This window comes from Cetorhinus maximus, chromosome 19, assembly GCF_964194155.1.
Source record: "Cetorhinus maximus chromosome 19, sCetMax3.hap1.1, whole genome shotgun sequence".
NCBI classification, from domain to species: Eukaryota; Metazoa; Chordata; class Chondrichthyes; order Lamniformes; family Cetorhinidae; genus Cetorhinus; species Cetorhinus maximus.
In genome coordinates, this window is record NC_135897.1 from 50,707,155 (window position 1) to 50,722,153 (window position 14,999).

Here is a 14,999-nt window from a genome sequence, read left to right on the forward strand (position 1 = left end):
CTGCATAGTTAATTGTTTTTCTTTTTTATGCCACCTCAGCATTTAATTCTCCCGAGACCTGCAAAGCACACTCTCTCTTGTTCAAGCAAAAGTTACTGCTTAATTCATTGGTTTGTTGCATCACAGGGTGGAACACATGGATCTTCCCTATGATTTCCCCATCACATTCCTTTCCGCAATTAAGTCAGAAGTGCAGGACATACCCATCCATTCATGCCAACCTTCAAAATTCAGAAAAGCTAGTGAACAGCTTCAAAAAAAGCTGACAACCTCCACCCCCGACAGCCCCACCACCCTCCCACCCTGAAAAAAAGCTGGCAACTCAAAAAACATGCAACACACACAACTTAAAAACAAGCACAGGAAGCACTTCTGAACAAGGCAACTGCTTCAAGACATCTAAGTTAAATTCCTTTTCATTACAGTAGATTTAGGGTGCTTTGTATGCTTTCTATGATGCCTTTTGATGTTTTGGGATCATATTTCACAGTTCAGTTTTTTTTCTGGGATAACTGGGACTCAGTGGCTGTTCTCTCTGATCGGAGACATTCTTCTGATTATGGCAATTTAAAGGATGTATGGTGGGTCCCCGAGTTCCCTCTGTGGTCAACCCTATGGATCCTTAAGAGGATTATTCCACCTTTTATTGTTGTTTTCTGAACCATGAGTTGCAACTTGTCCATGTGTGGATTACTCCCCATTTTAAATGCCTAACCATATACTTTCCTACTCTAAACTGCTTTCGTAATGCTCTTCTTTTAATTTGGATTGGGTCTGGCATTTATACTGTTCAATCTATGTCAAAAGAATTGGAAAATAGGAATCTTGATTCTCTTCCACCATTCAATTAAATCATGGAAAATCTGTACCTCAGTTACATTTACTTGCCTTTGATCAATATCACTTGCTGGAGTTTTTTTTAGAGATGTCAGTCTCAGCTTTGAAAATTTCATTTGACCCAGCCTTATCAGGGAGGGAATTCCAGATTTTCACTCACTTTTGACGTTCTTCATTTCACTCCTGAATGAGTTGGCACTAACTTTAAGATAGTACCACCATGTTCTGGTTGTGTTCATGAGAAGAAATAGTTTCTTTGCATCTACAGTAGTGAGCCACTTAATCTTTTCAAATACATTGATTAGGTCACCCCTCAATCTTCAAGTCTAAAGGGAATACAGGCCACTTTATGCAATGTGCTCTTATAATGTAAGCCTTTAATCTGCAGTGTTTAACCTGCAGTGAAGACAGTGGCTTAGTGGTATTGTCACTGGACTGGTAATCCAGAGACCTAGGGTGATACTCTGGGGACCCAGATTTGAAACCCACCATAGCAGGTTTAAAAAAAAATATCGAATTAAAAGTCTAATGATGACCATATAAACAATTGTCGGAAAAATCCATCTGGTTCACTAATGTGAAATTTGCCACCCTGGCATGTGACTCCAGATCCATAGTAATGTGGTTGACTCTTAACTGACCTAGCAAGCCACTTAGTTGTTGTATCAAACTACTAAAAGGAATGAAACTGAATGGACCACCCGGCATCGACCTAGACACCAGCAATGGCAAACTCTGCCCTGTCGACCTTGCAAAGTCCCCCTTAGTAACATCTGGAGGCTTGGGACAAAATTGGGAGAGCTGTCTCACAGACTAGTCAAGCAACAGCCTGACATAGTCATACTCATGGAATCATACCTTACAGATAATGTCCCAGCCAACACCATCACCATCCCACCGGCAGGACAGATCTAGCAGAGATGCAGCAGTGGTATACAGTCGGGAGGGAGTTGCCCCTGGGAGTTCTCAACATCGACTCCAGACCACTTCAGGTCAAACTTGGGCAAGGAAACCTCCTGCTGATTATCATACACCCTGCTCCCTCAGCTGATGAATCAGTGCTCCTCCATGTTGAACACCACTTGGAGGAAGCACTGAGGATTTCAAGGGTGCAGAATGTATTCTGGGTGGGGGACTTCGATGTCCATCACCAAGAGTGGCTCGGTAGCACCACTGCTGACTGAGCTGGCAGAGTCCTAAAGGACATAGCTGCTAGATTGGTTCAGCGGCAGGTGTTGAGGGAACCAACAAGAGGGAGAGTATACCTGACCTCATCCTCACCTATCTACCTGTCGCAGATGCATCTGTCCATGACATTATCGGTAGGAGTGACCACCGCACAGTCCTTGTGGAGATGAAGTCCCTTCTTCATATTGACAATACCCTCCATCATGTTGTGCGGTACTACCACCGTGCTGAATGGGATAGATTTTGAATGGATCTAGCAACTCAAGGCTGGGCATCCATTAGGTGCTGTGGGCCATCAGCAGCAGCAGACTTGTACTCAACCACAATCTGTAACCTCATGGTCTGGCATATCCCCTACACTACCATTACCACCAAGCCACAGGATCAACTGTGATTCAATGAAGAGTGCAGGGAGGCGTGTCGGGAGCAGCACCAGGCATACCTAAAAATGAGGAATGAATCTGGTGAAGCTCCAACACAGAACTACCTGCGTGCCAAGTAGCATAAGCAGCAGCCAGTCTTCAGCCAATTCAATTCACTCCATGTGATATCAAGAAATGGCTGACGGCCTTAGATACTGCAAAGGCTATGGGCCCTGATGATATTCCAGCAGCAGCACTGAAGACTTGTGCTCCAGAATGTGCCACGCCCTTAGCCAAGCTGTTCCAGTACAGCTACAGCACTGGCATCTACCTGGCTATGTGGAAAATTTCCCAGGTATGCCCTGTACACAAAAAGCAGGACAAATCCAATCTGGCCAATAACCACCCCATCAGTCAACTCTCCATCATAAGTAAAGTGGTGGAAGTGGTCATCTATCAAGTGGCACTTGCTTAGCAATAACCTGCTCACTGATGCACAACTTGTCAAGGCCAAGGCCACTCAGCTCCTGACCTCATTACATCCTTGGTTCAAACATGGACAAAAGGGCTGAACTGCAGGGTTGAGATTACAGTGACTGCCTTTGACATCAAGGCAGAATTTGACTGAGTGTGGCATCAAGGAGCCCTAGCAAAACTGGGGTCACTGGGGATCAGGGAAAATACTCTGCTGGTTGGAGTCATACCTAACACCAAGGAAGATAATTGTGACTGCTGGGGGTCAATCATCTCAGCTCGAGGACATCATTGCAGGAGCTCCTCAGGATAGTGTCCTAGGCCCAACCATCTTCAGCTGCTTTATCAATGACTTTCCTTCCATGATAAGGTCAGAAGTGGGGATGTTCACTGATGATTGTACAATGTTCAGCACTATTCGTGACTCCTCAGGTACTGAAGCAATCCATGTCCAAATGCAGCAAGACCTGGACAATATCCAGGCTTGGGCTCACAAGTAGCAAATAACATTCATGCCACACAAGTGCCAGACAATGACCTTTTCCAACAAGAGAGAATCTAACTATTGTCCCTTGATATTTGATGGCATTACCATTAGTGTATCGCTCACTATTAACATCCTGGGGGTTACGATTGACCATAAACTAAACTGGACTAGCCACATAAATACTGTGGCTAAAAGAGTGGGTCAGAGGCTAGGAATCCTGCGGTGAGTAACTCACCTACTGACTCCCCAAAGCCTGTCCACCATCAACAAGGCACAAGTCAGGAGTGTGATGGAATACTGTGCATTTGCCTGGATGAGTGCAGCTCCAACAACAACGAAGAAGCTTGACCCCATCCAGGACAAAGCAGCGCACTTGATCAGCACTCCATCCACAAACATTCACTCCTTCCACCACCGACGCATACTGGCAACAGTGTACAATCTACAAGATGCACTTTAGGACAGCACTTTCCAAACCCATGACCGCTGCCATCTAGAAGGACAAGGGCAGCAGACACATGGGAACACCACAACCTGGAAGTTCCCCTCCAAGCCACTCACCATTCTGACTTGGAAATATATCACCATTCCTTCACTGTCGCTGGGTAAAAATCCTGTAACTCCCTCCCTAATAGCACCATGGGTGTACCTACAGCACATGGACTGTAGTGGTTCAAGAAGGCAGCTCAGCACTGCCTTCTCAAGGGCAATTGGGGATGGGTATAAATGCTGGCCTAGCCAGAAACGCCCCATCCCATGAACAAATATTAAAAAACACCCTCCAAGCTGATATACATTTCCAGAGGTTCAGTGCCCAAAATTCCACATGAGGCCTGACAATGTCTCTACTACTGAAACATAACTTCCTCCCTTTTGAATTCTAATTCCGTCGAGATATAGGTCAACATCCCATTAGCCTTTTGGATTACATTTATACCAGTGCACTCATCTTAGGTCCACATAAACACCTAAATTCCTTACTTCCTCCACAGTTCCTAGTCTTTTCAGCATTAATAAATGCTTACAATTGGCATTTGGATAAAAACATAGATTGCAAAAGTAAAGTCTGAGTAAAGCATTTGAACCCATGGAGTATTTCTTTTTTGCAGTCTTGGACAGAGTCAGTTCTCTTTGTTTCGAATGACTTACATTTTTAGAAACACTGGAACTTTAACTATGTGACTGTTCTGCCTTCTTGTGACCCCACTTCTCTTGCTGTCTGAACCTTATTGTGATGCTGCTGCTGCTGCTGTTATGGTAGCCATCGTGCTGCTCCCGGGTGACAATAGTGACAATAGTGGCAAGAATTGAGACTAAACAAGAACAGATGTCTGAGGCAGTTGATCATTTTGTGCAAAACTGCTCACAGCACTCTGTTAATTCAATGAATAGCATTGGAAGCACAGCCATTGTTTTGTTCTGTATTAGCCAAATTGAATCCTGCAACAGGGAAAGCATGTTAACAGATATTGCAATCAGAGACTGTCTCAGAAGATGGTAATCTGAGTTAAATTAGACTCCTATACTATGGCTTGTTTAATAAGTATAACAGAATGAAAAGCTTGCTTTTCACTTTGGGTTTGTGCTGCTAAAATCTAGTCATTCAACTTCTTCATATTTCAGTCGCTCTTCAGTCAACCAACAACTAATCAATATTAACATTTGGAGCTGTGAAGTATGGCTCAGCTTTTTGAGTACATTTACCAAACTGCACAAGGGACTCTAAATTAAAATTAACACAAAATAAACCTTAAAAAAAATGCTTAGCAAGGTTCATGAGTATCCCATTGTTGATTGTTGTTCTATTGCATTTGGCAGATGCATAACTCTTGGCAAATGTTGTCTGCAGGGCTATGCTCAGTACTTTATGCTATGCCACACAAATGAAGTTCTTGTCAAGGCAACATCAGTTGTAGCTTGAATTTCCTTGACATTTGGCGGTTGCCACCGTGGCCCTGGTTTTAACTCTCTGCAAGTTGAGAGAGTTAAATTCTTGTCCATTGAATCATCTTTATGAAATAATAGATCTGTAATACAGCTATTTACTTCAATTAAATTCAAATTTGAATGAGAACACTATTGATCAGCAAGATTATGACTGTTCCAGAAACCTAACTTTTATTTATAAAAATTAAATATATTATAAAAATCCATAGGTGGGTCACCACGTTGCATGAAAATTAAGTTGAAATCCCCAACCTCCATGGAGAAATCCATTATACAAGTGTTGACAGTTTCAGAATCATAGAATTGTTACAGTGCAGAAGGAGGCCATTCAGCCCATCATGTCTGCACCAGCTCTCCGAATGAGCATTATGACTCGGTGCCATTCTCCTGCCTTTTCCCCGTAACCCTGCACATTGTTTCTATTTAAATAATCATCTAATGCCCCCTTGAATGTCTTGATTGAACCTGCTTCCACCACACTTCCGGGCAGTGCATTCCAGACCCAAACCATTTGCTGTGTGAAAAAGTTTTTTCCCACGTTGCATTTCCTTTTTTCACAAATCACTTTAAATCTGTGCCCTCTCATTCTTGATCCTTTTATGAGCGGGAAGTTTCTCCCTATCTATTCTGTCCAGCCCCCTCATGATTTTGAACACCTCTATCAAACCTGTTCTTAGCCTCATCCTCTCCAAGGAGAACAGTCCCAACTTCTCCGACCTATCTTCATAACTGAAGTTTCTCATCCCTGGGACCATATTTGTAAACCGCTTCTGGACTCTCTCCAACATGTTCACATCCTTGCTAAAGTTTGGCACCCAGAACTGTACACAATACTCCGGCTGAGGTCTAACTAGTGTCCTAATACAAGTTAGCATAACCTCCTTGCTCTTGTACTCCGTGCCCCTATTAATAAAGCCTAGGATAATGTATGCTTTATTAACTGCTCTCTCCACCTGTCCTGCCACCTTTTGTGACTTATGCACATATACACCCAGGCCCCTCTGTTCCTGCTCACCCTCCCGCGTTGTATCCCTTATTTTATATTGTTTCTGCATTATCTTTTGCACCTGTAGGTGATACCATGACAGGCTTTTTCCAAAGTAAATGTTATATAATGTTTGAAGCACTGTACAAACATTTCTGCACCCTGGTCACCAGGTGGTTTTCCAACCATGTGTTTGCAATGGTCACAAAGATAGACTAGGCCAATGATCCACAAGTTAGGTGTGAATTTTATGCAAGAAAATAGAGATTCATATTTTCTTTCTAATCAAGGCAAATCTTCGTGGTAAGCAGAAATGCATCGTTGCGATCTCCAATATCTATTCCACATCCTAACTGCTATGCCCAACTGCTAGTGTTATATTTTTGTGGGCAGTAATGTCAAGTCTTTAACTGACTTTATAATACCAAAGATTGGTCCATTCCCCTTCCACTTGGACAGAATGTAGTTTTGAATGCTTAAGGTTTAAGTCCCCTACTTCTAAAGCTTTGAGCTTATTCTCTTGTCTTCCTCCACTCCACACCATCCCTTTTCCACGGCAAGAGTGTGTCATTTTGTGAACCCACAACAGGTTCTTCTGCCTGCACCCCTTACCCCGACACTCCTCCCACCAATGAGAAATTTGTTGAATTTCCACCCCCGCTCCTACTGGTGAAAGAGTTTGCCAACTTGCATTCCCTAGTCCATGGTTGTTTTTCAGCCTACCTTTATCTTGTTTCCCTCCTGCTTCCCTTGTTTTTCTTCTTCTCCATCTTCCCCTCTCACTCAGCTTCTTTCCTCTCTTTTGTTTCCCCTCCCGTTCCTCTTTTCCATCCTCTAACTTCCACTTTCCCTCTGACCTACCACTCTCCTGTCTTTCCCCCTTCCCCTCTCCCCTTTACCCCATCTCTCTCCCTCTCTCTCTTCCTTCCTCTCTCTTTCTGCCCCTCTCCCCCACTCCCTGTTTGCTTTTCTTCCCCCATTCTCCTTCCCTTTCCACACCATTTTCCAATATTTCCCTGTCCTCAATCCCTGCATGCTTGAATATTGCACTTTGTCTTCTCTTCCCCTGTACAATGCCATAGGAAATTGACAAGTGATATTTAAAAATAAGCAGTTTTGGCATTTGCAACATAAAAATAGAAAGCTATGCCAGTAGGTACATTGCAATTTGTATGTGTATTAGTCTCTCTCTCTATTGATGTATGTAGATCTTTTCACATAATTGTGATAAATGCGACCAGTGTTGAAAGTAATTATTCTATTTCCCTTGTTTAGGAATCTTACACCGTTTGCTGCTGAGTCAGATTGGGGGAGTTCTGCTACACATGTTATGGAGCAGTGGACTGCATCTGGTTTAACAGAAATCCGCTTAGCAAATTACACAGTTCTTCTCAGCTTGCCTGATACAGACCAAAACAAAATCATTCTGACAAATAGCAGCCAGTGCTTTTATCCCAGTGGACAGCAATGCAGTACTCTACACTCAGCCCCACGTGGGAAGAAGGAAAAGAATGACCTCTATTTCTATGCTGCATATTCTGCCAAAGGATCTCTGGAGGTAATGAAAGTTTTAGAAACCAATTCTCCCTGTCATTTTAGGGTATTTCATTTGCCTGGTAAAATCTGAATTGCTCCAAATATTTTGACAAGGTTATTTGTTCTGCATAGCAGAGCTGCATGATCTTCCTTTGCAGTCCAGTCATGTACATCTATCATAAGTCGGTCTTTGTGAGAGATCCAATTTGTGGTTCCTGGTAACAGTCTAAGTAGCATTCATAATTCCTAAAATCCACCTCAAAAACCTATTTTGTGCCATCAAGATAAATGGTATACACTGGAACTTAGTTGTAATTTGTTGTGCAAAGAAAGGTGACATTTATCTTTTGGATAGTGAAATGTAGGTCAACAGCCTTTTCTATATAAGGCAGATAGGAGTCCAAAAAAGATCAACAAGGAAACAAGACATTCTCCCACTGATAACTGTGCTTATATTTGTAAAATTGAGAGTGTTACGTTTATTTCAATTATTACAGAAGTTAAAATAAGCTCATAAAATTCATAAATCTCTTGATTCAGAAGATTTGAAAATCATTTACAGCATAGCAGAATCCGAAGCATTCTGATGTTTGAGGACAAGTTCTAAGTGGCTTCATGTATGTGACTTGCTGTGAGTGTACATCTTTAAAGATCTATCATTGGAACCCCTCAACAACTTATGTTTATATAGCGCCTTTAATGTAATAAAATGCTTAAAGCGCTTCACAGGACCATTATAAATTGAAGTATGACACCGAGCCACAATGGAGATATTAGATCAGATGACAAAAAACTTGGTCAAAGAGGTAGGGTTTAAGGTGCTTCTTGAAAGAGGAAACCGAGGTAGAGAGGTGACGAGGTGTAGGGAGGTGATAAGGTGTATGGAGGTGACGAGGTGTAGAGAGGTGACGAGGTGTAGAGAGGTGACGAGGTGTAGAGAGGTGACGAGGTGTAGAGAGGTGACGAGGTGTAGAGAGGTGACGAGGTGTAGAGAGGTGACGAGGTGTAGAGAGGTGACGAGGTGTAAAGAGGTGACGAGGTGTAGGGAGGGAATTCCAGAGCTTGGGGCCGAGACAACTGAAGGCATGGCCAACGGTGGAGCAATTATGATCCTATTTCTCGTTTACATGTCACCTCAGTGACATGATCTGAAATCATGATGTAATTTTCCACATGTGCATTGATGACCCCCAGTTCTACCTCACTACCACTTCCCTCAACCGCTCCACTGTCTCTAAATTATCAGGCTGCTTTTCTGACATCCAGTACTGAATAAGCAGAAATTTCCTCCAACTAAACATTGGGAAGACCAAAGTCATTGTTTTTGGTCTCTGTCATCACCATTCCTCTCTCTGACAACTGCCTGAGGGTGAACCAGGCTTTTCACAACTTCAGCGTCATATTTGACCCTAAGATAATCTTTCAACCACATTTGTGCTGCTACAAAGACCATCTATTTCAATCACCATAACATCACTTGTTCTCAGCCCCTGCCTCAGCTCTTCTGCTGCTGAAACCCTCATCCATGCCTTTGTAACCTCCAGACTTGACTATTTTAATGTATGCCTGGACAACCTCCCACATTTTGCCCTCCGTAAACTTGAGGTCATCCAAAACTCTGTTGCCCCTGTTCTAACTAGCACCACACGCTGTTCCCCCATCACACCTGTGCTTGCTAAGCGACACTGGCTCCTGGTTAAACAATGCCTCGATTTTAAAATTCTCATCTTTGTTTCCAAATCCCTCCATAACCTGGCCCTTCCCTATGTCTGAAGCCTTTTCCTGCCCTAGAACCTTCAAAGATGTCTCTATCTCTCTACCTCCATTTCCTCCTTTAAAACACTCCTGAAAACTTACCTCTTGACCAAGCTTTTTCCCTTATCTCTCCTATGTGGCTCAGTGTCATATTTTGTTTTATAATGCCTCTCTGAAATAGGCATACCATTTCTACCAGTCGATTACCAACCACTCACGAGACTTAACTCCAGATTTAGAAATGATCACTAAAAAATTGAAAGATCAATCCTAGCATATATTTGCCCCAGTGATTTAATATTTAGAAAAGCAAAATTGGGGACAATACCTTAGTAGTGTACCTGTCGGTGTTGTAGTTGGTGGTCCCAAAGAATCAATCTTCCTATGGAATCACCTAAAGTTGTTATTAAACTGATCAGTTTTATGAATGAAGCCTTGTGTTTTGAACAGCCTATAGCACCAAGGCTATTTTCCCCAAATTTTAATTGTAAATTCCTTCTACATGCGTTGCCATCATGTGCATAGACACAGGTTTTTTACCAAATATTTGTCAGCCTTTCTAGCTTAATGTCTGTGCCTGATATACTGCTGATACCTGGTATAGGTTTGATTGAGGTTATGCCTTTTCAGTGCATGGAACATCTTAAATATCTAATTTTTAGGTGGAGAAATGAAAGTTTTAGAGTTAATTCCTTCAGAGAAACTATTAAAAATTTGTGGACCACTTAAAGTTTGACACTATATTCAGAGTTCAGCTCAGTGCTATGAATGCAAGTTTACTGTACCCCATTGTTACTCTGATGGTAACCTTGAACCCATTGTCCTTTATGAAACAATGTGGACATATGAGGACCAGTGACAATTTACCCTAAAGACTATGGTCCAGATATTCCAGTCTCTGGATTGTTAGAGACCAGGCATACCACACCCCTCACCGCACCCCCAGCCCCCCGCCCTCCCCCTGCCAACAAGATACGTGTTGGGACTCTTCGGAAGTGCCGACATACTGGGCAGAATTTTATGGCTGACGTGCGGGTGGCGGAGCCTGCACGTCAGCGCTTAAAATGTCGCGCGAGCATCCCGACGTCAGCGCGCGGCATCGCGATATTTAACGCACGCCTGCCATTAATTAAAGACCTTGTTAAGGCCATTAACTCAGCAATTGAAGCCGATTTTGAGGAGCCCGTGCGATCTTCACCTCGGCCACGGACCCAACGGGCAGGCGGGTAACTGATTTTTTAACAAACCTCATCCACGGGTGGGATATGTGGGCTCAGAGGGGTTGTTCAAGTTTTTCCTGAAGTATTTAATGCAGAAAGTGTTTTAAACTTGCCTGTGTGATTGTTAGCAGTTCAGATCGATTTCCAATAGATTTTTCTGTACTTTGAAGCTTCAGCTCACCAGTCTGCAGACAGTAATCTTTATCGGGCCTGCAGCTTTCCGGAGACCTCCATTTAGCCTGGGTATGGGTTCTGACATCTCCACTGGAGCCACTCCTCTGAGGAGGAAGGGAGGGATAGAATAAGGAGGAGGCCAGGAGTGCACAATCAGCCTCCAGGGGAGCCACCTTTGGGAGGCCAGGTGCAGGCACAAGGGGTGCAGGGCCAAGAGGTTGTCCAAGGTGGAAGGGGCCGCAGAAGACGCCACTATCCTGCTGTCAGGGTATACAGGCAGCGAAGCAGCTACCTCAATATGACTGAAGTGCAGTGCCGAAGGAGACTCCGTCTGTCAAGGGAGACAGTCAACTATATCTGTCAGATGATTGGCCCTGAGATCTCCCCTAACTGTGTGGGTGGACACCCCATGCCGGCGGCTCTGAAGGTCACAGTTGCCCTCAACTTCTATGCATCTGGCTCCTTCCAGGGCACGGTGGGTGATCTTTGTGGTGTCTCCCAATCAGCTGTACACACTTGTGTCAAGCAGGTTACAGGCGCTCTGTTCAGACGGGCATTGACCTTCACCCACTTCCGCTGTGACCAGGCAAGTCAGACACAGCGATCCAGAGGCTTCGCGGCCATTGCTGGCTTCCCCCGTGTCCAGGGTGCAATAGACTGTACACATGTGGCCATCAAGGCACCAGCAGGTGAGCCCGGTGCCTTCGTCAACAGGAAGGGCTTCCACTCCATGAACGTGCAGATAGTGTGTGATCACAGGATGCAGAATCTGCAAGTTTGTGCAAGGTACCCAGGCATCTCCCACACGCCTACATCCTCAGACATTCCCAGGTGCCGGTGCTCTTCAGTGCTCCAGCCCGGCTGGATGGTTGGCTGCTGGGTGACAAGGGCTATCCCCTCAGAAGGTGGCTCATGACTCCTCTCCGCCATCCAAGAACAGAAGCTGAGGAGCACTACAATAGGAGCCATGGCACCACAAAGGCTGTGGTGGAGAGAGCCATCGGGCTTCTCAAGATGCGCTTCCATTGCCTGGACCGTTCACTCCAGTACCCCCCAGATCGTGTCTCTGTGATAGTGGTAGCATGCTGCGCTCTGCAAATCTTGCGCTGGAAAGGGGGGACGCAGTGGACGATGAAGACCTTGACGCAGTGGATGAGGCTGCACATGATGAATCCAGCAGTGGCTCAGAGGATGAGGAAGCACAGGGAAATGATGAGGGGCAGCACGCCGACCCGCTACTACACCAAGGAGGCAGGGACACCCGGAACACTTTAATCCAACGAACCTTCAGCTAGCTCCACACACATGGATCAGCAGGACCAGCATTGCCTGGCGCTTCCACATGTGGCACTTAGGTGCTACATCTTCCACCTCATCAGCTGCAACTAAGGGCTTCGTACAGAAACATCAATGTCCACTCAAACACTCGTGATATGTCTGTGAAACATATAAATGCAGCACAAAGGAAACAGCCTCAGCCATGGTCAGAAAAGTGGACTTTATTCCCACCAAAATAAACCACAAACATCGCTCAGATGTACATAATGATATATTCCCTAATCTAGGGCCAACACAAAACCATCAGTGACATACCCGTGGAGTGCCTAACGTGCCTTATGCTTTTGTTTGCGGGTGCTGCATCTAGGTGCCGCCCCATCGCTCAGAGTGGCTTGTGAGACAGCCTGCTGACTCTGCTGTCCTGTTGGCCTCTATGACCTTGGCTGGCATCCTCTGGCCCGTGGAGCCTGTGATGGCCCCGCCTGGGAGGGAGTGGCCAGTTCCAGAACTGGCACCTCCCCAGTTGTTGCAGCCTCCACAGATGCAATGGTCACTGGCAGAGGGGCGGAGGAGCTGCTGCCCTCATCCAGAGCGCCCTGAGAGGAGCTCGCAGCGATGACAGGCAGCTACTGCGCCGACGTGAGGTCACATTGGACCTCCCAGCTCACTGCAGATGGATGGGCACTGAGTGGCGACACTTGGTGCCCAGAACATCTCCCACATTGCGAATGACCACTTCTGGCCATTAGCGCTGTGAGGGCAGGTCAGAGCGTAACCAAATCAGATGATTCTCAATCTGTTGGAAGCCCCTCTCCATGAGAGTCGCCAATCTCTCAATGGAGGAAGCCTGAAGCTCTGTCCTGAGGTTCATGCCATCACTGACACTCTGCCTGGACTCCTCCACCACAGAGACCAAGTGAAGCACACCCTCATGCAACCCTGCCAGATGCTCCCGCGCACCCAGCCGCTTGTCCTGCAGCTGCTGCATGGCTGACATCTCCAGAGGCACATCATCACTGCTCGACTCAGCATGTGCCTGGTCCCCTGCAGTCCTCCGGCTGCTGGCGCAATTGGCACTCTCTGTCCGTGCCATCTCCTCCAGCGATTGTAAAGTCCCCTCTCCACTGTGCCCCGGGACACTAGCCGACGTCATAATCCCCACTGCAGTGTTTGTTGCTGCGCTGGTGCCTGGCTCGCTGAAAGGATGTGACGCAAATTGCAAGTCTTGGCACTCAGGTGTGGACGTGTTGGGGGCGGCCATGCGGTGGTGATGCTGAAATTAACAACAAGGTCAGTGCATCAGTTAGCGTTCAGTCAGTAACACCATTCATCCCTTTCCCCCCCAGCCTCATAAGTTGCTCACCCTTCAAGATCCTAAGGAGATGAACATTGGTGGGGTGGAAAATAGTCAAGAGGGGGCCCAAACATTACACGCACCTACAGACAGGCTGGTCAGATGGCCTAAGGAATGCCACATGGAATGTTATGTGGATAAGTGTTCGGTTAAGCACTTGGGCAAGACAAGCAAGGTACGGGAATACATGTGTAATGGTAGGGCTGTGGGAAGTCACGACGATTACAGGGACCTTGCTGGGCAGACCCGTTAAGGCAGCAGAACAGGAACATAAGGTGTTTAACAAGGTCGAAGCCAGGCTTGCCTTTATTAGCCGAGGAATAGAATGTAGGAAAAGGGAGGTCATGTTGCAAGTACAGAAAACGCTGTCGAGGCCACATCTACACTTCTGCATTCAGTTGTGACCTGCGCTTCATGGGAGGGATGGCTTTGGAGTGGGGAGAGTGCAGAGGTTCCTGACCTGGATGCATGCTGGCCTGGAGAGTTGGAGTGATGAGGAAACATTGCAAACACTTGCGACATTTGCCGTGGAGTACAGGAGATTGACGGGTCACATTGACCTTCACACCGCTATGAGGGGCATAGAACGGGTGGACAGAAGACAACATTTCCCCTTGGCGTAGGGATGACTAACATGGTGGCATTTATTTAAGTTGAGTGCCATGAGGTTGACAGGTGAGGTGCTGAGGACCTTTTGGACAGAGTAATGTGGGACGCACTGGCTGAAAGGGTGGTGGAGGTACAAACCCTCCTAAGATGCAAAACGTCTTTGGCGTGCAGCAGCGATGCCATGGCATGTTAGGCCATGGGGATAGTGGTGACAAATGGGATAAGGCGACTTTGGAAGGTGCTAGAGACGCACATCCTCAAGGGGCCGAGGGACCTTTGTATACGACCCACACGTCTGACTGTATCAGTCTGTGAATGAGCAGTGTTGCTGCATTAACGATTGCAGCAATCATCAGTGATTTGGATGGTGGGGAGATAGAGTGGATGGGACTGTGGCCCTCAAATACCTGGCCGCTGCACCCCAGCCTCACCGACACCTGCTGACCTGGCCACCTGCCTCATCCCCAGCTCCATGGCCTGCTCCTCAAAGGTGGTGAGGAGCTGCAGCACAGCGTGCCCACCACCAGTCCGCTGCCGCTCCCGCATATTGCTCTCAGTTTTTGCCTGCAGAACATAGAAGAGCATTTATTGGGGCTGATCGCTCATGTGCTCTGCACGCGCATGCAGCACCCCAACCACAGTGGCCCATCTGAGGCCTCCTGCGGCTCCTGTCCACAATACTCTTGATCAGTCACCAGAAGATGGTACGGCTGCTCCCAACCCCCTCCCCCAACGGCCACCTTGGACACATTCGGCGTCCATCACTTTGAATAACACATGGCTCTTAGCGCCC

At 46.1% G+C, this 14,999-nt stretch overlaps 1 protein-coding gene and 1 long non-coding RNA gene across 7 annotated transcripts in view; one reads left to right on the forward strand and one right to left on the reverse strand.

Annotated features, from left to right (window-relative positions):
* naaladl2 (N-acetylated alpha-linked acidic dipeptidase like 2) overlaps positions 1-14,999 on the forward strand; it is a 955,971-nt gene that overhangs the window by 451,444 nt on the left and 489,528 nt on the right. For all 6 annotated transcript variants that reach the window (XM_078563827.1, XM_078563831.1, XM_078563828.1 and 3 more), the window contains one exon: positions 7,556-7,838. In XM_078563827.1, the coding sequence (XP_078419953.1) occupies positions 7,556-7,838 (283 nt within the window). The remainder of the gene's footprint in view (positions 1-7,555; positions 7,839-14,999) is intronic.
* LOC144693797 (uncharacterized) overlaps positions 1-14,999 on the reverse strand; it is a 95,718-nt gene that overhangs the window by 39,840 nt on the left and 40,879 nt on the right. The window lies entirely within an intron of this gene.